Source organism: Aythya fuligula, chromosome 16, assembly GCF_009819795.1.
Source record: "Aythya fuligula isolate bAytFul2 chromosome 16, bAytFul2.pri, whole genome shotgun sequence".
Lineage (NCBI taxonomy): Eukaryota > Metazoa > Chordata > Aves > Anseriformes > Anatidae > Aythya > Aythya fuligula.
Window position 1 is genome coordinate 4605286 of NC_045574.1, and position 27695 is coordinate 4632980.

Sequence of the window (27695 nt, forward strand, 5' to 3'; positions counted from 1 at the left end):
TTTATTACACTCTCACCCAGTCTAGCTGCTGAGCGCTCGCACCAGCCCCTCCCGCAGCACCCCCCGGGGCCGTTGCGGAGCATCCCCGGGGGATGCTGCGAGAGGGGCTGGTGCGGAGGATGCTCGGGCGGCCACCTGCAGGGCCGGGCAGCCCCGCACGGCCCCGCACGGCCCCGCACGGCCCCCCCGCCGCCTCCAGCTCCGCGGCCGCGCCTCCGAAAGCCGCGGCCCCACCTCGGGGCGGAGCAGCCGCCGCCGCCGGAGGAGCCGGAGCCGGAGCCGGGGCGCTGGGAGCTCGGCGGCCGGGCCCCGCTGCGCATCGGGTGAGTGAGGGGCAGCGGGGATGGAGAGGGGGGGGCCGGGGAAGGGGCTTCGGGGGCGATGACCCCTTCGGGGGCGCGACAGCCCCTGCAGAGCTCGTCGCCCGAGGAGGGTGGGTTTGGGAGAGGGGAGGGCCGTGGGGGTGTCCTCCCCCCCCCTCCACCACCACCTCCCCCCGGGGTCCTTGTCGCCTCTCCCGGGTGGCTGCAATCACGGAGTTTCGGTAACTCCAGCCCTGTGCAATCCTAGCCAGGGCTGGTGAGAGCCGCTTAAATAATGCAGCCCGCTGCCCGCCCCCGGTGGCTCAAGACACCCGGGTAATCCCACAATAAATGTGTCCGACCTTATCTCGGACGTATCTAGCGCTGAGGACGGAATTAGGTCCTTAAGGCACCCTGCTCCCCTGGCCAAGGGCTGCGTTTGGTGTTTGAGGACACCCTTGGGCCGTGGGTCATGGCCCGGAGCCCAAGGAACCCAAGGGGGGAATCTTCCCTCACTTCACCGAGGGCTTTTGCTGGTTGCCTTTAGAAACCCTCGCCCCTTTGGCATAACCGTGCTGTGGAAGAGACGGACCTGAGGCAGCATAAAGATAAGCAGCCGTAATTCCTGCAGGGGCACCGGGACTGCAGCTGGGCTGCGTGCGAGGCGCTGAAGGTCCCGCATGGGGAGCGGCTCCTCCAGGCGCCGGCAGCAGGGCTGAGCGCAGCCCAAACTCCGCAGCGCCGGGGTTGCGGCGTTGGGGATGCTCTCGGTTGGCTCTGCTGGCAAGAAAAGAAGTTCTTGCTCCTAACCCCACTACGTTATCGTGGGAAGGTCCTTCCTGCGCTGGGCTAACTCCTCTTGAGGAGGGTGTCTCAAGCTAAGGGGAGGGGAAGAGAAGGTGGCTTCTCGCCATGGTGGAGGAAAGCACGAGGGTCGCAAACCTGGAAGCCGATGATCTCGGTTTGAGCCCTCGGTGTTCCCAGAGAGCTCGGGGAGCCTGGGGAGGAGCAGCCCAGGGGCTGCCCTAGTGCTCACCTTGACCCTGGCTGCCTCGGCTCGGCTGCCCTGAGCTGGCCGCTGCCGCCGGGTGCCCTGCTCCTGATGGAGAGGGGCCCGGTGTCCGTCGGGCACAAAGCAGAACGGGCTTTCCAGTCTGGAGCCAAACAAAACTGGAGAGGTTGTGTTGTTCTTGTGAAAGATGTGCTAAATCCTGACTAGGAAGAGCACCTTTTCATTTATGCTTTCCTGGCTTCACCTCTGTGCTAAGGGTTTGCTCAAAAACTCCGCGTGATCCTGAAAACACTCTTCTTATATTAGAAAGTACTCTCATTACATTATTTTTGTGGGTTTTGCTTCATCTTCTGAGATCTCTTGTGAGGTTAAAAAGCTTATTTTCCTTCTAGCTGGAAGACGCATATGGGGATTTCATAACAAAAATAAGCTTTAAAGTGTTGAACTTCTGATGTCTGCTGGATGTGATGAAGCACCGAGATACAACTTTTTCTTTCTCGTGTGAGCAGGCTGCCCATTTCAGACAATGTCTTGTTGTTGAGTCCTTCAGTGCTGGAAAAATGACCCTGTGTGAGTGTGCTGGTACCAATTGTACCGGCTCCTTGGTGCTTCTGCATCGCTTCTGCAGCTACTTTGTTAGGACCTCATTTTCCCTTGGTTTAATAATTTATAAAATGCCTGTTGCCTCTAGGCACATTTCATCCAGTAAGAAGAAAAACATCAACCAATGTTTGCTGGAATAATGGTTACAGAGTCTGAGGCTGACAAATAATGAAGCCTTTGTGGGTGAGGGGATGTCTCATTTTTGTCTTATGTAAATTAGTGAAAAAGCAGGGTTTGTGCTAAAAAGTCTTCAGGAGACGTTAGTCCTTTCTTATTTCCATCCTTAAAAATGTCTCTTGCTCTCTGGTGATGAAGGGGGGTTTAACTGTGACCTTCCTTAACCTGATTTTGGATGTGATTCTCTCTTATTTATTTATTTATTTATTTATTCTTTTACCTGCATCTGCCTCGAGTTTGGCAGCTCTCTGGTACTGTTGGTTGTGAATTAAGATAGGGAATTCAGGTCCGTTGTCTTCACAGGATTAACTTCTTTGGCTTGAAAGAGGTCGGTCTCTTTTTGGGCAATAAATGGCCCTCTCAAAGCAGCAGGCCAAATCCTCGGCCAGATCCTCCTGAACCTCTGTCATTAGCTGCACTTTGAATCCCTCGTTTTGCTGGAGGGGGAAGATTGGCCGCAGTTCGGCTCGTTCGAAGCTGCTAAATGGGGGTTCAGTGACCCGAGTGGGCAAATTGTATCACCAGCTAATTGGCCGGAGAAGATCTTGCCTGATATCAAACAAACCCGCTGCTGCTGTTCTTCGTTCTGAAGCCCTCTCCTGCTGCAGGTGATCCCTCTGGTTTCTAATACTTGTGGGTTTTTGTTGGGGTGCTGGAAAAGGGACAGGACAAGCTCTTCCCATAGCCGTACCTGTGAGGGGTCCACTCCAGCTTCAGGAGGTTTTGCAGGTGTCGTCCCTTAAAAAAGCATCAGAATGGTAACGTTGCAGCTTGCCTTCCCCTGCTTCCCCTCCTGTTCCTCCTCAGAAGGTGACACTGCTCATGGGGATGTGGTGTGCCCAAGAGGGGGAACTCGGCTCTGCCCCGAGCCTGGCAGAGCTGAATTTTGGAAGGAGGTTAGAGCACCATAGCGGGGCCCCCCTCTTCACCTTGCCATCCCTGCTTTGGCAAAGCCCTTTCCAGGAGCGACATGCCTTTGCCCCCAGCCCTACCGGCACGCGTGGGGCAGCGGCACGGCCTCGTGCTGGGGACGTGGCTCGGGCTCAGCCCGCACACACAGCGCGTTGCCTTCTGTGCTGCCTGGCCAGGCCGGGGGAACGGTGCGCTCCGCCGGCACTAACGATCAGCCCGACCTCGCGTCTTGTTTGCTCATTGAAAATAGTTCAGGGCTGGCTTCCTCTCTGCTGGGAGGCTGTTAATTGCAGGCTGCTGGCGGGTGCAGAAGCATCCAGGCACCGCACGTTCGGCCACGTTGCCTAAAGAGCTGCAGGAGCGAGCCGGGATGTGTGAAAGGGGTCAGCTGCTCGCTTTTAGCAAGGCTCCGAGTTGAGTTACACCACCTCGGAGGACGGCCTTGCCAGCTGGCTCATCCTTCAGGGATGTTTAAAGAGGCTTATCGCAATCTTACTAGAAATCTGTTGTCTTCTGTTAATCTGCTCGTCTCTCCTCAGCTCCTCTCCACGTGCTCCCTCGCACATTCATCCCGACAGCGCCGTGCTGCCGGCTCTGCTGCCCGTCGGCACTGCCTGTGGCTCGCCCAAGTGCTCCTGCTTTGGGCATGTTCCTTTGCAGCCTGTTGCTTTTTGCTCCCCGACACGTTTTTCTTTCTCTCTCTGTTTATATTTCTATATTTCTAGTAATAATGAATTATTTCTAAGGTGATGCTGCTGCTTTGCTGGCTGGGGTGGAGGTGAGCAGCCCAGAGCCTGCTGCTGTGCCGGGTCCTGCTGGGCTGCTCGGTGTGAGCCTGAACTCGGTGTCACCTCCTTGCAGGGGCAAGTACAGCTTCCAGAGTAACGCGGTTCTTCTGATGAACCTTCTCCTTCAAGGCCTCACAGAAGTGTGTAAATACTGTGGTTAACTGAGCCCCGTCCACACCTAGAAAAAAACAAATAGCTTTAGGAGCACAAAGCCTCGATACCGGTATGAAGCAAACAAATGGTGTATATTTGATGTGGATTAGGCGAGCTGCAGGGTTTCCAGCTCTAGAGGCCCGGGTAGGAAATGACAAAGCCTTTGACAAAGGTGGCTTGGCCATCCCTGCCTTCAGACACCGCACCCAAGTCCCGATGCAGGTACCGGTGCTGCCGAGAGCTGGGAGCGGTGTATCTGCCTTCCCTCTGCTCGTCCTCCAGCACAACACACTGTTTGCTCTCCTGGGATATTGCTCGAAAGAGATACAATTTTTATTTTCCAGAATAGTCAGCTGATTTAATCCCATGGGAAGTGATTGGAAAGCAGGAGGCAGGTGGGTGGGCATTCCTGCTTCGTGGCTTTCCACGATTCCAGGAGGAGAAGGATAAAGCACGAAGTGCAGTTGTTGGGTGCTCTTTTCTGTTTGCCTTCGAAAGAGCTTGATAGGCTGTGATTAATGAGGCTAAATAGAACTTTGATAAATGGTAAACTCGAATGAACATTAAACAAAAACGGCTGTGTAAGGCAGCTTTTGCTTGCACGCCCGGCACGGATTGCAGGCTCATTGCAGCGCTGCCTGGCTCGGGTTGGGCAGAGTGCGTGGTGCCGGCCGTCCCCTGTCGTACAGAGAGGGAGGAGAAGGGAGCACGTGTCCGTGTGGGATGGCTGTTGGGCAGCAGCTCCCGGCCAGGGGGGCTCCGTGCAGACCCTCCTGCAGGCAGCTCGTTCCTTCCCGCGGGGTTAATCCAGCGCTGCCAAACTGGGACCATCAGAGCTGCATCCCGGAGCCCCACAGGTCCCCATATCCAGGCTCTAATTAAGGGTGCTCTAAAAGCGGCAGGCCAGCTATGATGGCCTTGCGGATCAGAACCATTGGCCTAATCTATTTTTAAAGTGAATTAAACTAGGAAAAGGTATTGCCACTCTAGAGTAAGCAGCCACCTGGGGAGTTAACCCAGAATAGTTGCTCTGCTTTGAATTTGCACCCTATCTTGGTTCAGAATAATGTTTCTTTTCACATAAGCTCCGTAAGCACAGAATACAGGGCATGATTTAAGCAAGTTCACCCAACAGAGCTAGGAAAAAAATCTTATTTTTCCCGAGGTCTTCTCCGCATTGCCTCCTGGCGATCCGCACACGCTCCTGAACGTAGACATCCTTTGCCATAATGAATCTGCCCTCTTTCTTGCTCTGTCCCCCGCAGAGATCCGCACTCCCTCTCCAGCCCCACGCTGTGGTTTGTTTTAACATCCAGAGTGCCAGCTCCCCGTAGCAACCTCTCCTCTCCTCCCCTGTCGTCTGTCCGGCCTTTGTGCTGCTCGCACGCAGCAGCGAGCATCTCGAGTGCTCCTCTCCGCAGGGAGGTGGCACAACGCCCTTGTGCCAGGCTGGACGGGACCTCATTCCCTTTAACCCAGGAGGTGATTTGAGTGCCAGGTAAGACACAGCATCAGGTGCCCGGGTCCCAGCTGGGGCTGATCACCTGAGCCGCCTTCAGGTGCCGGCCGTAAATTATTTGCGCTGCCGGCGTGCCTCGCTGCTCTGCCCGGTGCTCGCCTTGCGGGGTATTTGCATGATGTTTTGAGTTGTGCTGAGACACTCTGCTGCTACGCTGCTCCCTCGGATTTGTCAGGCTCAAGTTAAATGTATATAATTTTAACATCTCATGATTCTTCGGGGGCTGACTCATGTTTTTTTGGCCTGAATGAATCATAGCTCTTGAACTCCATTGCTAAATTCATTATGCAACAATTACAGGGTTGGAAATGCCACCCTAAGTGCACACAAACAAGCTGGCAGCAATTTTCCCCTCCTTTTCTCTCACCCCGTGTTGCCAAGAGACCTCCCCTGTGAGTTTGCTCGTTAGCTCTTGCCTCCTCGCTGCAGGTGAGGGGCTGCTCAGCACCCAGTGCCGTGGGGCTTTGCCCTCGAGCCGGAGGGGGCGGGAGCTGCAGGTCCAGCATTTTTAGGAAGGACAAGAGGAGGTAGTTAGGAGGGAGGGCTGGAGATGCACAGTTTCACTTACCTGTCCCAGCTGCCTTAATTTTGTCCCAGCTGCCACGTGTGACCTCGTGGTACAGTGATGGCACCTTTGATGGGAAAACCCCGAGGACGAGGCATTGCAGCAGCTCCATGCAGCAATACTGGATGCTGGCAGCATTGCACAGCCATGAGCTCTGCGGAGCTGCTTGCTGAGCAGCTCAGAGGTCAAATACCCATCAGAGAAAGACCAAGGATGACGTGAGCCCTGTGCTGGCTGTGAAGTGTCTAATGAGATCCACCATCGTGCTCTGCTGCCTGGCGCTAAGCTGAGATTTAGGTATTTGTGTAGGGCTTGGCTTTTTATTCCTGAGGTCCTGAGCAAGCAGCATCCAGCTGGTATGTGAAAGTAAGAGGGGCTTTGTCCTGGGTGGGCTGTGCTTGCTGACCTGTTTGAGCCACCAAAGCAACTGGAGGGAGCCGTGCTTTAGATGTGGCAGTGGGATACAGGAGGGCCATCTCCACCACCTGCGGGGTTGGGTTTTTGGCTTTAAGATGTGACCTGAATATGACTTTCACAACCAGAACAACTTTCTGCCACCCAACTAGAGCAGCTTCCTAGAGCAGTGCTCAGCTGAGGCAGGTCGAGAATGGCGAGCTGGGTACCCGTGCCTGGAAAACTCCAGAAAGTCTCCTGTGAGAGCAGCCGTTCTTCCCGGCTGAGGTCTGACCCTTAAATCTCAGTATTTTGGGGAAGTCTTTCTCCCCTGGGCCAGTTGTGTGTCTGCAAATCCAGGCAGAGCTGCACATCCAGGCAGCAGAGGAGGAAGGCCAAGCCTTGTGTTGTGGGTAGATGAGAAGAGGGGCCTGTGGCCCTACTGCTCGTAGCTGCAGAAGCAAAGTAATGCTGAGGAGGAGAGAAGGACCTGCAGTTCTGATGCTGTGTTGGTAATCAAGTCTGCATGAAATATCCTAAATCATATTTGCAAAGCAATAAATGGTAAAGGTCTGAAACCGAATGTAAGGGCAACCGTGTGGTCAGAGCAGCAAGGGAAGCCACCATGCCATCGCTGGCTGTGGCCAAGCGTAGATGCAGAAAACATGAAAAGTAGGACATGGGTGGTGACGTACGGGTTGATAGCTGCGCCTAAAAATAAGGTACTTTAGAAACACAAAATCTGCCTCGCAAGCAAGGCAGTGGCAAGCTGCTCTGAGTGTTTGATTTAAGACTGAAGCTGGTGATGTTAGCGCTGCAGAAGGCTGTGTGTCTGTTTAGATTTGACGGCTTGCAGCTAAGATAAGACAAGTTGCTCTCGAGCTGTGCTCGGGCTGAGGTGGAAGTGAGAGGCAGTGGTGGGGCTGTTGGTGGGGATGCTTTTCCTTCGCCAAGCCCAGCTGGCAGCAAACGGCATCCCGTGCAGGGCATCTGCTGGTCTGCTCTTGAAATGTTAGGGGGCAGCTTTCTGGAAAACGCACTTCAGTTACTCCTGTGGGATTCAAGAGACACAAGTCTTGGTGATTGCCCAGCAGTAACAATATCTGGTGGTGCTGGACCTTGCTGCTGTTGCGAATGGGCTGATAGCGATACCCTAGAGCAACTGTTTCATGCTGCAGGGAAGCCTGACCCTCTGCAGCCTCATGCCCACTTCGTGCTTGCTCGTGGCTGGCCTCAGCCTGCGGGAGAGGCGGACAAGGGGGTGAATTTTTTGGTGTGGAGGGGCAGCGTGTGCGTGGCTTAGCAGCAGAATCAATAAGGCATTGTGGGGTTCACCAGGGAATAAGGGCAGTGCCTCGGACAGAAATCCAGATGTCTGAGCTGTATGGAGCAAAATTTCATGCGCTGTAGCGTGGATAAATTGTTTTTCCCAAGGTCTCACCTCTTTCCTCTCCTGCAGGGCCTGCAGGCTCCCTGCTGGGCAGACGTGGGGGCTCCCCGACGGATGGGAGATGTGCGGGCACCTTTGTGTGTTACTTGCTTAAGATCTCTCGAGGATCACTGGAATGCTTAAGGATGAGCTCAGTAATGTCTGCAAGCATTAGGGCTGAAGGCATGTGGTTAGCAATAATTAAACACAACTGCTATTTAAAAGGAATGAATCAGATGATGGGGATGAGCATCCTCTCCTGCATCTCCCACAGAAATCAATATCCCTTCTGTCAGGTGTGCAGCAGCCGCTTTCAGGTCCTGTCAGTCATTTCCACGCCGAAAGCAGCACACCACCCCGACGGCACAGCTGCTTCCCAGGCTCTCAACCCCTCTCCTCCCACCGTGTGCCTTTGTCACAGCCCAGGTGACATCTGTGCCATGGCCTGCAGCTGACGGGCTCCACAGTGTTTGCTCTGTGGCTTCGTGGTGTGAGGACCTCTCCTACCTTCTGCTTGGGCTGGATCCTGCTGGGCCCACCCGGTGCCGAGGGCTGGGTGTCTCTTGGTGGGCTCTCGGCACTGATGTTGGTGTTGCTGAAACGTCCCAGGGCTGGCACGGCCGCAGGTACCGCGGAGCTGCAGATGGAAAATCCGCTCCCTTATCGAGCTGGCTGCTGGGCCGGAGCAGGGCTGTTCCCCGTGTTTTTTCCATGTGCCACAGTGCGTGCGGGTGGCTTTGCACAATGAAAGGACTTCAGTCAAAAAGCGGTGTGCAGGCAAACAGGGCTCCGGCTGGTATCGTACGGGAAGGGTGTGGGCTTTGCAGCGGTGTTTTGGAGGTTCTGTTGGAAATTAGCTATTTTTCCCCTCCGTCTCTTACTTTAAAGCCTGTTTTGCAGGCATTTGTTGGTGTTTTTCACATTCAGAATCTCCACGCGTGTAGTTCAAAACGTCAGGAAGGGGGATGTAGGGCTGAAAGATCGTGTACGTTTGCCTGTTGCAGGTCTGATAAAAAATGGAAGCTTTACCCTGAAAAACAAATAAAAGGAGGTAATCTCACTGTCACAGTTGGGTCGGGATGCTTTCCCTGCAGGTGTCTGCGTTGCAACCTGCACTCACATATAACTTGCTGTGGAAAAATAACTGGAGAGCCGAATCGGAGACTTATGCCCTCAATTAATTTTTGTTCCACATAATCGGCGCTGCTGCATGCTTTTCCTTCACTATTTAGCTGCCTGGCTCAGAGGATGGGCCTGCTCCCGTGCGAGGGAAGCTGGGATTCAGTTCATGTTTGCACAGAAATCCTGCTCTGATCTTCCTTTCTTTGCCTAAGGGCAGGGATCCTGCTGCTCCTCTGATGCTGGAGATAAATTTTGTTAGCAGATACTCTTCTTTGGGAGAGCAAAGGGGAGAGGGGAGTGGTGTGTAATGGATTCTTGAAGGAATAAAATTTCCTTGTCTTCGAGCATCGTCTTCTCTGGAGTCGTTCAGTGCTGCCCTTGAGCCGGTGTCTGCGCTGGCTCGGGGACAGGCAGCGGGGCACAGTGGGGACTTCACTCCTGGTTTAAAGCATACGGCCCTAATTGAAGGAAAAAGAGGAACTGGTGCAGTTGGTGCGCGGTCTCTGCAGATCTGTGGGCTGTTGAGCAGTTTTCTCTATTGCACAAGACTCATTTGGTGTACAGTTTGAAACTGAGCCCCAAACTCAGTTATAATTTGGACTTGATTCAAAACCGTAATTTGATTTTTTTCCATGTTCAAGCTGATTGAAATGTCCCTCTCCCTTCTCCAGATTGGAAGCTGATGACCAGGAGCCCAGGTTGACCTGGAAGCAAAAGGCAAAACTGCATTTTCATGCCTGGAAAGCCAAAGGGGGCTGCTTAATGCAGCAGGGCAGCAGCCTCGAGAGTGCTGCGGTGACCAGAGGCAGGAGCTCTGCGCAGCAGATGTTCTTCTCTAGCTTGAGGTTTTATAAAACGCCCCAAAGTCCTGCTGCCTTGCAATGGGAATCGGGTTCAAAGAGTGGCTTTGCCCACGACCCATTTAGAGGGACACAAGTGTTGTGTCCTGCTGCTGTCCGACAGGAGCCGGCCTGGCTCTGGTGCCGTAGCAGACTTGCATCCCACATCCCACTCGTGTCCTAAAGCAAAGCTGGTGGTGAAGGCTGGCCCTGAAGGTGCAGCTCTCCCCTTGTTTGCAGGAGCTTCGAGGGCAGCGTGCACACGCCTGGGGACCACCGCTGGCTTTGTTTTGCTTGTCGTGGAGGAGCAGGGTGGTTCCCAACGTGTGGGGGAGGACTGCTTGGCAGGGGAGGGCTTTTTTTTAAGGAAGCAAGGAAAGTAAGCCCATGCTGAAATACTGCTGGGAAAAAGAAAGTATATTGTGCTGTGCTGGGTGTTTACAGGAAATACACGGTGAAAATACTGAGGGGCTTTCCTCAAACAAGTGCCAATATTGTTAAGAGTGGAACAGTTGGGAGGAGAAAAGAATGAGGCACTTACATTTTTCTCCTACCAGCATCAGCTCCAAGGAATTCTTTGGACTTGCTGTTTCACTTTTTTCCTTTTCCTTCTTACTCGAATTTCATTCCCACCGCTAGGAAAGAGCTCACTGAAGAGGGAGAGATTATCTGAAACCAGAGCTAACGCAGCCAAAGCAAAATGTTTTCAATTCTTTGGGGAAGAGCCTAGCTTTACATTTCGAGCTTTCCATCCAGTGAGGAATACAACTTCCACTGGAGCACCTTCCCCACCGAATTCACCTTTACCAGCGATGGAGCCTCCTTTGTGGCAGCCAGGTGAAGCGGTACCTTCGCTTTAAGAAGGTAATTGGGGCACAGATTAAGTTACTTACTTTGCATACAAGAAACCTGTGGGAAAGCCAAGAATCTCTCCCCAAACCCCTAGTTTCTGATGAGATCTCTCACCCAGAAGACTTCTGTACCCTCTCTCCCCCCCCAGCATGCCACGGCAGCCTGTAGGAGTTGCGTTCCCTGAGGGGTCTTGGCTGAAATCTTGTGTTTAATTTTCTTTTTTCAAGTTACATTCCTTGCCACTTTGACCTTCTTTCCTTTCATTCAGTCGTGCTGCATGTGTGCTGCTCGAAATGCTGCAGAAGCTGAGCAAGGGAAGGAGCTGTTTGCTTCTGAGATAGCAGTGACATCGAGTCACGTGGCAGCGACTCTCTGAATTTTCACTCCTCCGTGTGGTTAACCTGCGGGTGCTGTGGGGCTTGCAGCAGGGCGCAGGAAGCGTTGCATGGTGCCTGCAAGAATAATTTGCAACCAGAAGCCATGGTCAGAGCTGTCAGCGTGGCACTGGGGGACAAGCAGGGTTTCACCGATACCTTGTGCAGCACAGAGCCAGCAATAATAGTCCCGAGGGGGCTCTCGCAGTGAGCTTGCAGCCTGCAGCCAGGCAGGTGACCTTGTTCTGCTTCCCCCTGCCTGTCTGTGCAGGCTCCTGACCCCCGCAGAAGGGTTTGCTGCTTTTTATCTTGAAAGCACTGGCTCAGGTGTGTGTTAATGGGTTGTTTGACGCGCTGCCTTGGGCTGCATTCGCGGTCTGTGTGTTACCAGCTGCAGGTTTCTGCCTTCAGCTCTGCTGCTGGCCGGGCCGTCCTGGAGGAGGTGACAGCCAGTGGCACCCTCATCGCTTGGAGATCCAGCTGAAGGTGAGGGTGCAACCTGCCCGCCAAGGTGTGGGACTGGGGAAATGCACATTTTGGTTTCAAGGAGGAGGGAAACACTTCATGAGGCTGGGAAACACGGCGTTGTGGCCTTTCAGCACGGGCATTCTGGCATCCCCCTCCCCTGGGGTTTATAGGAAATGTGGCTTTCCTGTGGCACTGTGGGGGGAAATAGGTGTTTGGGATTCCTTGGCGAGGCAGGCACATCTCTGTGCAAGCTCTGGGTGATTTGAACATCCCTTCCCAGTTGCCTGTGTGGCCTCTGGTGCCTGGTGCTCTGTCCTTTTGCATTTGGCAGGCCCAGCAGCTGAGCCCTCGGTTCCAGGAGTGTGAGGCGGAGGAGGTTTGGGCATTTGGGCAGTAACGCTTGGCCTCAAGCCAGGAGAGGGGTTTGCTTTCTCGTCTTCCTGAAGATCTGGAAGTGGATCTTCTTCCTGAAGATCCCAGCAGTGACACCAGTTAGGAAATGACTCGGAGCTTGTTGTGTGCGAGGGGGACGCTGCTGCCGTCCTCATCACATGGCGTTGTGTGAATGGCAACCCCGCCTGCCTCCTGCCTTGGTTTTCCCGGGGGACAGCTGAGCTCCTGTGCCTGCCTCCTCCTGCCCGTCCCACAGCCTGTCACCTCCCGCTCCTGGTGGCTTTCTGGCACCTCTCTGGCTGTCCCCTCACCGTGTTGCTGTGCTGCTGGGGAGAAAACGATGAAGAGCTGCTTTCTCCAGGCCTTGGGGAGAGAGATCCTGGCTGGTCACCCAGGCCATGATGCAGTACGTCTTGTATCGATGAGCAGTGACAGTGCTGAGGGTACTGCTTGAAAAAGGAGCCTGTGAATTCATCAGTGGTGCTCGTTGCTGGAGGATGGGTTCAGGACTGCAACAGGCTGGTCATCCAGAATAGTACGGGTGAGCCTGGGTCCTGCTGAGAAGGAGCAGGGGTAAGTTTGGAAACTCCTCACCTTGCTGTGGTGCAGCAGTCAATGCCAAGGAAATAAATAAATCGGGCAGCCACCTCTGCTGCAGGCTGCTTATGTGTTCAGATCCCTGCTATAGGCTTTTGCGCTTGGTTTCCAATTCCAGCCGAGAGAAGATTAACGTGAGGTGGGGAGGAGTGGGCTATTTCTGTCGCTTTTCATGCCACTGGCTTGAGTTCATGCTGCAAACTCAGACACTTCATCCAGTCAGCTGGGCCCAGTCCTACAGGTGTCTTCCCAGAAATGATCCCAGGGAAGAGAAACGATCTCCTTCACTTCAGCAGTCTGCTCGTGTACACAGGCCTTGAATTTTACTTTTGCTTGAAAGGTGCACAACTTAAAGGAATTATTTGTTTGCCAAACTATTTTGTTTCAGTGTGTCCCATTCAAAGGTTGCTCTGCCAGAGTTTGTGTGTGTGCTTTTTTTTTTTTTCCATTTGTTTTTATTTTTTTTTAAAGTGGTATAAAAATTAAATCACTTAATGATACTTAAGCAAATGACTCTTGCAAGTGTGTGTGCTCTGCTTTGGTGTCGTGCTGTGCTTTAAGTAGCTCCTTGAGGAGATGTGGCAGAGGATTTGCAGGTCTTAGCTCCGACGGGGGAGCAGAGTGCTCTCCGGCATCACCCAGCAGCGGTGCTGATTGAACGGATCCAGCTCCATTCTCAGCGACGCTGTGGCAAAGTGGCTGCAAGTGGAGTGCTTGGTAGGAAGGCCTGGGGGGCAGCCCTGAGTGCTTGCTGGAACAGGAAAACAGATGCACTCGGTGTTTTCCTCTACTAACCACTAAATCTGATGCGGAAAAAGTGTGTGTACAGGAGATGAAGGCCCCTGCCAGTCCCTGCACTGCAGCAGCTTGTTACAGCCAGGGATTCACTACATGCACAGAATCGGGGTGTCTGGTAGTGCAAGTGAGTAACCAATGCCCTGAAAGAGTCCCTCTGAGCTTAGCCAGACCTATCTTGTGTTAAGGTGAGGCAAAGTATGTAGGAAACACGAAGTTCTTTAAAGGTTGTGTTTGCCAACGCTTGCACGCCCTGTGCAGGGCCTGCTCTCTGGCACTGTTGGAGCGGGTCCTTCCCTGCCAAAAGCCAGGAGCACAACCCAGCAGCAAGCTCCTCGCCTCCCTCCTGGCCCCGACACAGCAGCGCTCACTGTCCCTGCGCCTCACAGGATGTGCTCAGCTCCAGGGCTCAGATCTGCTGAGCTCATGGAAACCGAGTGCAAGGAACGGAGCTTTTTTTCATTTCTTTAAATAAAACAGAAACCAAAATGCAATGCCTTGCAAACCACAGACACCCACACAGCCAGCTCCTGTGTCACTTTGCAGGTAAACAAACGCTTGGGCCTGTACCTCTGCTGTAATGACACCGGCTGGTTTGTGTGACCATAAGGCAACATGCCATCTTTCGGTACAGAGAAACCAGGTTGCTGGAAACCAGGTAGCTGGAGTGATGGAGCTAAAGTCTTCATGAGGCTTTTGGGGTCTGCGGAGGGTGCTAGGGGACTTGTGCCTAAGCAGCTGACCTGTATCCGCTTCAAGAAGTCCTCTCCAGGGGTCCTCTCTGCTCCTTTAGAGGTTCACTGGGTGTTTTGGGGACGGGCATGTTTTGGTGCCAGGGCAGCTTGATCCCCATGGGAGCAGCAGATATCTCCTGGTGTTCGTGCATCCCTTGTTGCCATTTCATTTATTCCCCTGTGAAGGCAGCTCACCCCTCCCTGTTTTTGCTGTTGTGAGAGCAGGAAAGCCAGGAGAGCTGGAACATGGGGAGCAGAGCAAGCCACGCTTCTCCTCACCTCGTGTCTTTCCAAGGTGTCGTCCACGAGGAAAGCTCCCAGCTTTCTGGGGTAAACAGGAGCACTGAAATAGTTTACATGCTTTCAAAAACCTGCAGAATTCGGCCGTCATTTCTACTTCAGGTGTATTTTGGGAAATATTTGTTCATCTTTCAGCAAACAATGGTGGAAGCGGGGTGGGAAAGGCGCCGGGTGGGAGTGCAGGCGTGGTATGCTGAGAGGCATTTCCTGCCCTTATCTCCGCCACTCGAGGTATTGTCAGCGGGCTTCAGATCTGCAGCCTGTGTTACTGCAGCGGAGATCGCCAAAAGAGATACCTGCACAGGAACGCCTGCGCGGGGCAGGAGCCATGGGAGGTGGGGAAGAGCTTCCCAGCAAAATGCCTGTGCTTGGGAAAGGCGTTGGTCCCAAAACAAAACCATTTGGGGAAGAGGTCTGCGTTGGTGCCAACCTCGCAGAGCTGCTGGTGGAGGTCAGCTGGAGCAAGTACTTCAATTTCTTGGTGGCGTCTTTCTGATGAAAAAGTTTGCAAGGATTTGGGTTTGTACCTATGTGGAACTGAAATATTTAATTATTACTGAATATGAACTGAAATATTACTGAAAATGATTATTACTGAATATGAACAGAATATTTGATTACTATTATCATTATTATTAATAATTTATTTACTTATACAGTCTTTACTTTTGCGATCCTGAGTTCTCATGGGACTGAAACAGATTTTTTTGTGTTCAGATCTGTTCTGAAACCCTCAAAATAAGGTTTGCAGGTGCTGCTGAAGCTGCCCTTGGCCTCTGCTGGCCCATTGCTGGATAAAGCAACTGCCCAGGAGCTGCCTGTGTACTCTGGCTGAGTTTGTTTGTTTTCAGTTTTCAACCCAATTATCTCGCAGAGGAAAGGACATGCCTCGCTGTCAGTCTGACGAGGTATTTATAGGTGAGGTCAAACCCCGGTGGCAAGGCTGTGGCAATGTTTGAAAGGAGTGGATGTTTCTGCCTTGTGCAACTTGTTGGGATGCTGCAGGCGTGCAGCACGGCTTGGACATCTCCCAGCAGCTCCTCAGAGCTCTGGTCCTGTGTGTGGTTATTTGCAGCTTACCCTGATTTGGCACGCTAGCCTTGCCATTCGACGTGCTACACATGGGTCTGTTTGGAATGGATTTGCTCAGTTTGCTTGCGGCACTGACTTTATTTCATGTGCATCTTTCCAGGTCGAGCAGCTCCTTGAATCTGGGGCGCGTTTCCTTCTGCCGTGCAGCAGGTGATGGGGCGGCTGCCCATGGACCTCTGGGCTGGCCGCTCTGTGGGTGCTGCTGCGGGCTGCTGGCTGGTGTTGTGGTCACACCACAAGTCCAGCTCTGATTTAACTGTGCTCCTTGCTCTGAGCACAGAGCCTGTACAGCAAAACCAGAATGGCCCACTGTGTGCTGAAGAGAATATCTGGGGAGAAGTGAAATGAACACAAAACACCGTGTTTTTAAGCGGCTGAGAGGGTTAAAGTGTTGCTAATGCCTCTCTGGGAGATGTCCAACCCATCTGCCCTCGGCTAGACTGGAGTAATAAGGGGTGATGGATGAAGAAGTGGAGCACAGGTGATGCTCGTGGAAGGTAGAAACCTGCCTGAGGATGTGTCTTGGTATCTCTCTCACAGGTTGTCTGAGAAGTGACATTTGTGAAAGACTAAGTAAGATCTTTGTTAGCTCACTCCGACTTTTTTCTGCTGATAAAAGAAGGCTACCTTGAACTGTAGACATGAAGGAATTGCTTGGTAAAACTGCTACCTAGTCAAGAGGGTTTTGCTTGGGTGTTTGAAGTGGGTGAGAGGTGGAATCACAAAGGCCAGTGAGAAGAGCCAAGCAATTAAAATGCAATAAAAAGAGCCGTCTTTTGAGATGGTAGGTGTTGCCTGCTGAGTTTTCCAGTGGGCTGGTCTTAATCATTTTGTATACGTGGATGTGACTTGATCCCTCACACTTTCCTCTTCATTTCAGGCTTCCACCACATTCCTACCACTCTCTGCGATGGGCCCTTCCCAGCTCAGCCCCAAGATGCTGGTATAGCACGAGGCCACCGTGATCTTGAGGACCTGTGGAAGGACATCACATCCAGCTGGGACGTCCTTCACCTCCTCTTTCCTGGCAGAGGCGATGGATGCCCACGTGGACCTCCTGACAGAGCTGCAGCTGCTGGACAAGGTGCCCACGCTGGAGAGGCTGCGGGCAGCCCAGAAGCGGAGGGCTCAGCAGCTGAAGAAGTGGGCACAGTATGAGAAGGAGATGCAGCACAAGAAGCGGAAGCATGAAAAGAAGAGAAATGCTGTTAACCAGAAGAAAGTGTCTTTTGAAGCCAGTGTTGCTCTGCTGGAGGCTTCTCTGAGGAACGACTTGGAAGAAGGTAGGATGTTTGTATCTGATAATTTATTTTTTTGGCTGCCTGCTGAGGTCCATGTAGCTCCTTGGCTTGCAGAGGCATCTGCATTGACATCCATGGACAAGACTACCCTTGACATGTGTTGATCTCTAGAGTGTTGCCATCTCTGGTATAGCTGTAGGGTTGGGGTGCTGAAAGCATGGTAAGACACCATCGTTACCTAGAATGACACCAGGAGTGGGTGCACAAGTGACAGGATGGGGCAGGAGTTAACAGCAAGATTTGGGAAAAGGAAGACAGCTTTCATCTCTTTCCTTTTCACACTTCCCATTTACAGAAGGTGAGAAACACTCCTTCGCCTTTTGGGTGTGCCTATTTTAGAGGTTTTTTAGAAGTCTGCCACAGGGATTTACATGTCAGTGTAAATCTTTTCAGCTTTTCTGCTTGGGGGATGGATTGAGAGCTACCTGGATGTATGAATTTTCCCCATTTAGAATACTGAAATTCACTTCTGTGCTTAATTTTTCCCGTAGAAGAGAAGACTCCAAATTGTTCAGAAATCAGTTTAATTGCTCCGTTTCAAAGTGGGTCAAAATCCTTTGCTTTTGTTTAAAATGAAGGGAAAAAAATGTCTAAAAATCAATCCAAATTAGCCTTAGTAATGAAATGGGAAAAACCTGTAAGCTCCGGGAAGCCAGGGCTCTGGCAGTGGTTTGGAAATGGGACAGCTGGGCTGAGCTCTGGTGCTTTCAGCAACACTGCTGCTGGGTTGGAGTGCTCCTCAGCCCTGTTGAAGGGACAACGAAAGAGGCCTCTGTTACTCTGCCAAGTGAGAGAATTGGGGCTTTGTTCCTACAGTGGCCACTGCAATTCTCCTGTGAGTTCTATAAATGAAATGCAGAACTTTTCTCTTCCAACACAGTAACATTTTTAATGAGAAATCCTCTCTGGGAAGAGAGCTTGGGTCACCTGTTTTCCCAGTCCTGCCACTAAAAGCAGTGGGCAAACACCTGGTTTGCCATTTCTGAAGATACCTTTTAGAGACAGAAATCTGTCTGCCTCACCTCTCCCTCCATCTTTGCCTCATTTCCTACCAGTCACCATGAACCACTGCTCAAAAAGTCTAAGTCAAGATCAAGGGCTCTGCTAGGAAATAAGGACAAATGCTCCTCAGAGATGTAAAATATTTCTCTGAGGAGACCTGGAGCAGTCTTTGGGGTTGCTGCTCTGCCAGGTAGTGAAATTGGTGTGATCTTCATCATCCATTGGTGTTGCAGAGACAAAGGAAGATGCCTAGGAAACCTGACCGGTTGGGTTGCATCTCTGCTAGTGAATGTTGCTCTGGTTCCCAGCATCTTCTGCAAGAAGCAGTGTATGTGTGTGGAAAGCAAGAACCTTGTCTTGTAAGGAACCTCCCCAGAGTTACGTTCCTGTTTCTGAGAAGGCCTTTCATGCACCACTGCTTGCCCTCACATCTCACCAGTGCACGTTTCATGCTGTTTGGAAACAGAGGGATTTGGTGGTGTAGTGCGTTTCTGCCCACGTGGTTACAAGCATTTCCAAGTCCTGCTTTGTGTCTGTGTCTGTGCATTCATTTGTTATCTCCCCATGGGAGAGCAGACCTGTGATAATGCGTAGCAACCTGCATGCTTTTCTTTCTTTCTTCCTTGCTTTAAAGGTTTAACAATTACTTCCAGCTCTCTGCTCCACTGAGCCTGTGTTTCTCACTCTGAGCATTTCTGGTCTTCTCGGAAAGCCCCATCAACAAAGCCATCTAGAGCCATGCCGTGAAATTATATCTGCTAGCATCAGCTGAAATGACAGATATATGGCATTTATCACCCATGCCTGTACTGACAGACACTTGGTGGCATGTAGTGGGATTTTGGGCACAGCTGCAGGTGGTCACAGTGCTGGGTTGGGCAGTGAGCACCTCATCGTCCCCCTCTTCACGCAGCGGTGGTGCATCCGCTCAGCGCTGGGGCTGTCATTGTGTTGGCCTCTTTCTCTTGGTGAGCCCAGGTCGCGACTGCAGGCCTGAACCATGAGTGCTTCACCTGCATAGCTGGGTTTCTCAGATGCCGCAAGTTTCTTAAACCTGATGGTTTTGGTGGTCAATTAAGTCCTAAAAATAACCTGCAGACAGGGTCTCTCCTTTTGTGGTGTGGCACCAGTATAAAGGGAAGGAAGGGATGGTATCGATCCCAGATGCCAAACTGGGAAAATTGCTTATCAAGAGCCCTAGGCCAAAGTGAGTGAATTAATGGCCTTTTGAAGGTCCCAAGGGATGATTTCAGCATATGAATCATCTTTTGTTTCCATGTGGGAAGTGAAGGGGGAGGAGAAATATACATTATTAAAAAGTTGAGAAGTTTTTGTGTGGAAATTTAGGGCTGGGGGTGCCGTTAGCACTCGTCATCTCTGAACTACCTCTGAGCGGGCGTGCAATTTCCATCCTTTATTAGTTTTCTCTATTTTTTTTTTAACATTCTCACTCCTGAGTTGGAAGAAGGGATGACAGTAGGTGCCATGCAATGAAATTAGGAATGAGCGGAGGTGAAGAGCAAGTTAGCTTTCTCTCTGGAAGGCGTGTTGTGCTGTGGCGTGACCTCCTGATGGAGGTGGGCCAAGTCCCACGAGATGGCAGCAGCAGGGCAGGAACCTGACCCTGCCCTTCAGAGCTCTGTGTCCCCCGGGGCCTGGCCGTGCTGACTGCGTCTGCTGCTTCCTGCGTCTCACACGGGTGTGATCGAAATAGCAGCACTTGTTTTGCTCAAAAAAACAACATTTTGCTTTCAAAATCCCGTGTCAGCCTGGGAAGTGTTTGCTTGGAGGGCGGGCGGAGACGCTGGGAGCAGCTCAGGCGTGAGGAGAGGTGACAGCGGAGTTGCTTGGCCCTGCTGCCACGTGTGCAGCCCAGGGCCAGAGCTGGTGGCACTGGGGATGTGGTGTGGTCATGTGAGGGGATTTTTGGAGAAAGAGTTATCTCTGTGGAGCCTTGTAGGTCTGTGTGGGACATGGCTTGTCAATGACAGGCACTACGGTGGGTTCACATCGCCCCTGCTCCTTTCAGCCAAAGGCCAAGCCACCACAGCTTCCCGTCTTGGGATGGCGAGGCAGTGAAATGGGGCTGAAGGAGATGGCTCTGATGGGGCATGTGGGCAGGAGCTGCGTGCATCTCCTGCAACGGATCTGTCAAAATGTCCTCGGCTTAGCAAACAAGCTGCTGCGAAATGCTCGCTGAGATCTCTGCTGACAGAACCAGGCCTGGGCCAGCCGCCCCCCTCGGCTGCAGAGTGGTGGCAGGGACCTGCGGTTTGGAGCTGAAGTGCCTACAGACAGCCCCGAGGGGAGAGTGGGGGGCTCCCAGGTGCCAGACAGGACCCACTCCATCCTCCCCCATGGAGGAGCTGGGAAGGCCACGCTCTGGAGGAGCGTCATGCCAAGTAGTTAATCTAAATGAAAATCTACTGAAGCCCCAAGCCCAGCTCTAGGCACAACCTGAGCTGGCTGCAGGATGATGCTGTAGATGCGTTGGGTGGGTGAGGGAGTCACTGGGAGATCTGGAAAGGAGATCTGTCTGTTGTGTCTGCTGGACCAGGGGATGCACTTACAGGGGATGAGAGGAGGGAAAACAGAGAATGGCAGCTCTGTGCTTGTTGTGAAGTGCATCTGCTGTGGGATAGGAGACGGATGGGCACTGGGGTAAAGCTAGGAGGAAGCACCCCAGGCTAGCTGTGGTAAAGTGGTGTTGTATTTAACCTCGGTTCTAACAGTTAAGAAGGAGATTTGCTTTATAAAAAACTGTATAGCTACTGTACTAATTTCCGAGAAATTACAAGGGCTGCCGAAGGCTGTGAGGTGGCGGGCGGATGCTGTTGGCAGGAGGCTGGTCCCAGGGTGGTGTCTGCTGTCGGGCTGTCGAGTCTGGGGCTTTCTGCATCACTGAGCTGCCGTAAGAGCAGTTCTGGGGAGCTGGGAGAGAGGCTGGCATCCTGTAAATGGAAAAAAAAAAAAAAAAAAAAAGCTCTCAGTGGCCACCTGCAAGGATGCATGGCATTTTCTGCCTGGAAGTGCCTCTGAGTGCCTGGCCAAGTTGCAGGGGGAGCTGCTACCCCAATGGCAGAGGCTGGAGGGTTCACCTCAGCTATTGGGTGAGCTGTGCTCCTTTCAGGAAACCATCAGAGAAATAAAGCTGAAGGACTGACTCACCTTCCCGCAGTGCTAAAAGTGCCCTGGTTTCTCCTGCTCCATCCCTACGGGTTCCCGTCCCTATGGGCGCAGCTCCAGCAGCATCACTGCACGCGGCGAAGTCCTTCAGCCCCCACCTCCTGTGAGCAAAACTTTGTCAGGGCCGGAGAGTTACGTAAAACTATTTCTGGAGGAATTCAAACACGCAGATCCTAATGGTTGCTGTGCCAAAAGGGGAACGAAAACTCAGTGTTGGACCTGGCATCCAGCAGACTTGTTCCTGTGAGCAGCTTGGGGTTTGCTGGGCCCGTGCCCCCACCCCACCACCTTGCACACTGTATGGGGTAGTGCAGGGCTAGCTGAGGTGGCCTTTTATCTTGTTGAGAAGATTTCCACCACAGGAGTGTAAGTATTGCACAGCTTATTCATACAAGCACGTCCCCCAAATTTCCCTTCATAATGACCCTTAAATCCTAAATGCTTGGTAATACGGAGGGTGAGAAGCCCTTGTGTGCAAGAAGCACAGCCCTCCCCGGGCAGCTTCTTTCCACTTTTTGGAATAAAACCAACTTTGTCATTTGCAAAGGCACTTTAAAGAGAGGCCCTAATTAGTGTCTATAAATTGCTTTCGTTAACCTTTCCTAGCTGATGTGATCTGTTCCCTTGTTACTAAAAACCTTTTATGAGGTGCCTTAATTTTCCACCCACATTATTAGTCTCCTGAAGCTTTTTACATAGAGTTCCTGTGTCCAAGTCTATGAGCAAGTGCATTTATCTGTTTCAGAAGATTTTTCTCCTGGGTTTTGTGCCCTTTGAAGGGCTCTGAAAGAAAGTGTCTTTTATTGCCAGCAGTCTGAGTGTATACCTGTGCTTTTGGGGAATGACTTGAGTCAGAAGCAAAGAGTTTCAGCTCAATAACAAAAGCATTTCTCGGGTTTTTAAACTCCGTTGGTGTGGAAATGAAACCCCTTCTCTTGAAGAAGCTACATGTGGGAGCTCTTGGCAGTGACGGATTTTGTTAATTTTGTTAATGGCAGTTGGTATGTCTTCCAAAAGCAGATTCACGCACTTGGCCAGATTTAACTTGGCTTTTTTTCACACAATCTGAACCTGATGCCAAGGCGGGGTAGCTCGCATATGACAGCTAACGAGATGTCAGCTGGGAGCACAAGCAATATTGAATATGCAACTTTCTCTGTTGTCATAACAAGTAATTTTTTTTCCCCCCTGACTTGCTGGAGTTTCAGTGAAGTGGAAACATTATTTCCATAAGAGCTTGAAATGCAAACTTACCTTTTTGGAAATTACTGCTGAAAGTCCATCTCAGATCTACCTCCCCAGATTTGAGTCAACTGAAACGTTTTTCTTTCCAACTCTTTTTCAACAAGTTTTAAGACATGACCAGAAACGCATGTTTGTTTGTTTGTTTTAAATATCAAAACGAAATATTCCCTTAACTATTTTTTTTTTAATGTTGCACAAGCCATTGTGGAGGAGCATTGGTTTCAGCAGGTTGAGCCTCTTCATGACGGTCATTTTGCAGGAGAGCCGGGGTGCCTGCTCGCTGGGTGCTGGCTGCTGGGTGTGCTGAGTTTCGAGATGTGAGTTGAGAAGTGGGATTTTCCCAAGTGTATGCACCAGAAACTCTGCATCTGTGGAGTCTCTCAGTTCCTAGTAAGGCTTGTAGCATTGCACCCAGCGAGCAAGTGCTTTTCCTGGCTAAAACAAGCTGCAAATGCACACTGTAATAAAACATCCTGGCTGTCCTTGCTAAGACACAGAAATACAGGGATCCTGGATAGGATTTTTTTAACTGAAATGAAACCTCCAAATGTTTGGATGCCCGTGTGCCCACCCACACCTCCCTGGGCACATCTTCCCATTTGTGCTGTGTTTCAGCAGTGCATGCTGTCAGCTCACACAGTGGCAATGGGTTGGTTTCATGTTGCTTCAGTTTCTGACTTTTATGTGTGCCAGTTTCTACCATTTCTCATACTACTGAAAGTATTTTTTTGTGGATCTTGTAATAATCGTAGCAAATAAACACTAAATGTTGGGTTCAAACTGCTCGTCCCTTTAGGATGGTGGTTCTGTTTGGATTCAAGATGTTTTAAAATAAAGAGGGATTGGTCAATGGCTGTTGCCACTCCCAGGTTTTGTTTCTTACTAAAAGAGACTTAAATCACCTTAATTTGCTTCTAAAATTTGCCTACAATATATTGTGGAAGTGAAAGTCAGGAACCATCTGCTCGGCTGCATTAAAAAACCTGAGCTGTCTACACATAGTTCTCGTTTTTTAGAAAAACACACTAAAAAGTTGAGTTTCCTGGCAGTGAATGGCTCCTATCTGCTGTTGCTGTGCATCAGGGATGCTGTGCAGACGAGGGTGCATGGGCTTCATGTTTAAATCCTGCACAATGTATTTGTGCTGTCGATGGTCTCTTCCTCATGCACCCGTAAGAAGGGAGCGTTCAGAAGGGGATGGAGGCAGTGGGCAGCAGAGGCTGAAGCTCTTGGCGCGGTGCAGCAGGTAGGATACATCAGGTCACCATCTGCTCTCAAACCCTGCCTGGCCAAATTGCAGCAGGGAGGGCTCGGGCGCTGTGGCTGCCTCTGCTGGGAGCCTCGGGGCTTCTGTCAGCCGAAGGCGGGTTGCTGCTGCTGCAGCAATTCAGCCGGGTGCTCGGCAATGCTCATGTGTCCAGCAAAGTGCTAAATGCCTCGCGTTGAACCTCTCCGTCCTCCGTCCTGGCTGCTCTGCTCCCGATGATGTTGGGGCAGCCTTGAGTGGCTGCTTTTTATTGTTCTTCTTCTTACCTATGGACTGCCAAATGTCAAAGTCAGAACTTCCAAATCTCTGCCCGATAATATTTGCTGATTTATTGCTGGCGTTTTGAGCCAGTGACTTCCCAGCTTGGTTGTCCTTGTGGTTTCCCCAGGGGGAACTGCTGCCTGCTGTCTGGATGAGGGGGACCAAGGCACGGAAGGGAAGCGATGGTGCTGGTATGGGTGGGACCAAGCAGTTTGCCTGGCTGCCTGCTCGGTGGGATAAGGCTGGAGGGCTGATGCTGCAGCTCCTCGCTCCGAGGGGCTGTGACATGGGGTTTCTTGCACTCGCTGTGCTTCTTGCCTGCCTGGCTGCCTTCCAGGTGTGTGCTCTTTCCTACGCTCAGATAACTGTGCTCTTGTCCCACTCCAATAATGAGCAACAAGAGCGTGAATACCAGCTCAGTCAGGGACCCCGGGTATTTTCTGCCTAATAAGCAGCAGCAACCCGGAGTGAAATATCGGCTCTGTGCCCATGCTGGCTGTGACCTCCCCAGCCAAGGCTCTGCCTCAGCGCAGCGCTGTGCTGTGACAGCTCACCCAGTTCTGCCAGGGGTAGGGAAGGTGTCGGCCTGGCTGCTCGTAAGCACTCACTGTTACTGGCATTTTGCAGCATCATTGTGTTTACAAGTAGGTTTTGTTTGTATATGTACATTTGAAAAAAAAAAAAAAAAAAGGAGGCATGGTGACCAACTCTTTGTAAATGAATAGTGGTGGAGAAATGAATATTTCTGGAGGTGAAACCCTCCTGCAGGACCAAGTTGTGCAGTTCTGCTTTACCCTCGTGTGCCTGAGGACACGGTGTTTGGGTGTCGTGCCTGCACAGGAGGAACCTGGCTGCAAGCTGTGGCAGTGCATGGCTGCAGGCTCTGCTTTTTGCCCCCTCTCCTGGCCGAGGAGAACTTTAAAGGTGGATTAAATCTATTTTTTCCAGATTTAAATTCCTTCCTTGCTGGATTGAGGCCAGCCCTGCTCAGCTGGTGTAGGTTTCTTCCTCCTAGAATCATGGAAAATAGAGGCTGAGCGGGCCCTGGGAGGTCATGTAATCCACCTCTTGCCCCAAGGCGGGATCAACTGTATCTAAAATGCTTGCTAATGAGGCTGGAGTTAGGTATCTTAGTGTATTTATAGGCACCTCCACCACACAAGAGCACATATTACCTGTGCAAACAGTCCAGCTTCTCCTTCAGTTCTGTGCATTCTTCCCACTTGCTTATATTTATCCTATTCATCCTCTTTTTTTTCTTTTTTTTTTCTTCTTTGCATCCCATCCTTATGCTTATTGACTGAGTTTTCCTACTTCCACGAAGAATGCTCTAATTCTTCTTCTAATAGCAGTTGCTATGGCAGCTGGTTCAGGCAGTGCCTCATAACCTAGTGCAGAGCTGCTTTTACATACACATTCACTGCTTGGTTTTTCCTCTGGAGCCTGGCCAGATCTTTGGGAAACCTTATCATCTGCAGTTGACAAAAGAAAAAAAAATCAGATTCTGGCACCACTATTAAAAATGTCCTAAGCCTCGCCTGCTCTCTGAGCCGTCACCCGGAGGATGCTAAATAGGACAGGAAGCACACTGTTTAATGCTGTCTGCTGATGCCTTTGTAATCAAGAGCTGAGATGCAATCAAGCACCCTGCACTCCTTTTAATTCGGGGAACAAGAGCCCATGTGCAGCTCCTAGCAAGCAGATGCAGTTTCCACTGAGGTCCCTGCAATTTGCAACCGCTTAGTGCTGAATTTGGCCTCTGCGTTCCCTAGATAGCACGAAGCGGACTGGCTGTAAATGTTATTTGTGTAGGAAAGTGCCTCAAGTTGCTCCGTTGTTCTCATGCTCAGTGTGCATTTTGTAACAGTTTGCAGCATCCATCGGTTTGGCCAAGGATTTTGAGCTCCATCGTGGTTCCCCTTTTTCCTGATGGGCTGCCCCGCTCCGCCCGGCCCTGCCTTGAGCACCAAGCTCTTCATTGCTACGGGGAACTTCCGAAAGACTCGTTTCGATTTGTGTGCCTTCACCTGGGCTGACGAGAGAGATCTTATTAGTAAACTGTGCTCGCACGCAGCCTTCATTGGCTTCTCCAGCCCTCTTCTAACCTGGCTGGCAGCTGATGCTTTGCGTGGTGAAGCTGCCTGCATGCAGCTTGCATCTTGTCCTGGTTGTGTGACACCCACATCTGTCTGCAAACCTCCACGTCTCGAGTGGGTGGGGATTCTGGCACCTTCAAAGTATTTCCACATTGGTCTGGTTCAGAACAGCAAAGGATGGAGATCGAGTGCTGATAGCTGCCCGGTGCCAGCTGAAACGATACTGCTCGACCACAGAGTGAGGCAGAATGTCTTGGTGTAGTCAAGCAAAGTCCTTTGCATTTTCCAGTCTGAAAGATCCTCTCTGTCAAAAATATCAGCTTTAATGAAAGCAAAATTTGATCCAGACAGTACTCCTGGATGAAAACGTGAAGCACTTGCAGAGGGATACAGCAGCCTTCCTGTGCCGAGGTGTCACCGCGGCGGGACGCCTACCCTCTGCCCCTGCCTTGGGGTGAGGAAATCCCCTGGCAATGCCTGCCAGCCCTCAGCCTCTGGAGGGGGGAAGGAGCGATGCCCTGCAGCAGGAGACAGACATTTCACTCGTGTTTGGGATGTGGAGAGGAGAGCATTTGCTGCGTCTGTCTGCCAGGGTGAGGTTTGTGTCCCCTGTACAGCCCATGGAGGCAAAAGAGGTCTGAGCTGAAGGGCTGTGCTCAAGCCCCAGGAAAGTCTGTCAGCCCCACAGGGACCAGCTCCTGGCTGAGAAATGACACGTGGGGCTCCCACAGACCCCGAGTTTCAACCTACTTAGCTCAGACTCTTTCTGTGACTTTCGAACTTTTCCGACCTGGTTTATTTTTCCATTTCAGATTCTGTTGGTTCATCTCTAATTAGCAAACTGTTAGGCCACAGCAGGGCTCCACAGGCACTAAATGGGACTCGTCTTTTAATTCCAGCTCTGGTTTGGTAGCCCGAAATAGCAGCCTTTAGGAAGGGCCAAGCTCCCCTAAAGGAGGACGGTCCCCGTGGACCTGCACGGGGACATTCTCCTGGCCGTCAGCTGTTGAGCAGAGGTTTTCTTCCTTCCTAACAGCGATGCTGTCAAAACAATGATGTTAGCCCTGGGTGTGATACGGGGCTCCAGCACAGGCTGTAAGCAGTCAACTTCCAACCTGCTGCTGGGTGCTGTGCCGAAGTGGCAGCGTGTCTGTGCTGGTCGGTGACAGCAGGTCCTGGAGAGATGCTCACAGAGCGCCTTGCTCCTGCTAGAAAGGCCATCAGCGTTAAAACTTCGTGATAAAAGGCAACCCAAAGGGATTCCCTGTCTGCTTTCAGGGTAAATTTATTCTTCAAGAACTTGAACCACGCGGTTGTGAAGTAGCCATGAACAAGCAGCCACTCTGCCCCCTGGCCCAAATCATTCTGCTCTGTGACAATTTTCCATCCCTCCTCAGAGCAAGGAAAGCTGTCACTCGAGGACCGGTCGGTGCCGAAGCTGTGCCATGGGTTCAAAATTTGGGTCATCGTCGCGTTGTCAGTGCTGTAAGATTTCCCGTGCACTTCGTGATGGGAACATTCGTGGTGTTGGTCTGTGCAGTTACCCTAAGGGGAACGAGAGCAGGGAATATTTCTCGTTTCACTTGCACCTGGAGGCTTTCCTGGCAGCCACAGGGCAGTGCTGGCCAACTCATCACTCCTGCGAGGTGGGGCTGGCAGCTTGGGCTGCAGCTGGAGGTGCAGGAGCTGTGCCCCAAGCAGTGTGGTGGTGACGAGGCAGAGGTCTGGCCGTCTGCTTGATCCTTCTGTTATTCTCTTCATCCTGAAAGCCTCCAGAAGCACACTGCTCCTGGACCGAGCTCTGGTAGGAGCACAGTCAGCTGTGGTTAGCTTCTTGTGCGCCCTGGAGCATTTTGGCCCAGGTCTTGTGAAGATACTGGGGTATTTTAAGTTCCACTCAAGTCCGTTTGTGTTGGTC

General features: G+C 51.7%; 1 protein-coding gene across 1 annotated transcript in view; it reads left to right on the forward strand.

Moving 5' to 3' along the window:
• The first annotated feature begins 302 nt into the window (after window positions 1–302).
• PPP1R16B (protein phosphatase 1 regulatory subunit 16B) overlaps window positions 303–27695 on the forward strand; it is a 57986-nt gene continuing 30593 nt past the window's right edge. The window contains exons 1-2 of the mRNA XM_032198244.1: window positions 303–323; window positions 16300–16702. Of these exons, the coding sequence (XP_032054135.1) occupies window positions 16456–16702 (247 nt within the window). The 5' untranslated portion in view covers window positions 303–323; window positions 16300–16455. The remainder of the gene's footprint in view (window positions 324–16299; window positions 16703–27695) is intronic.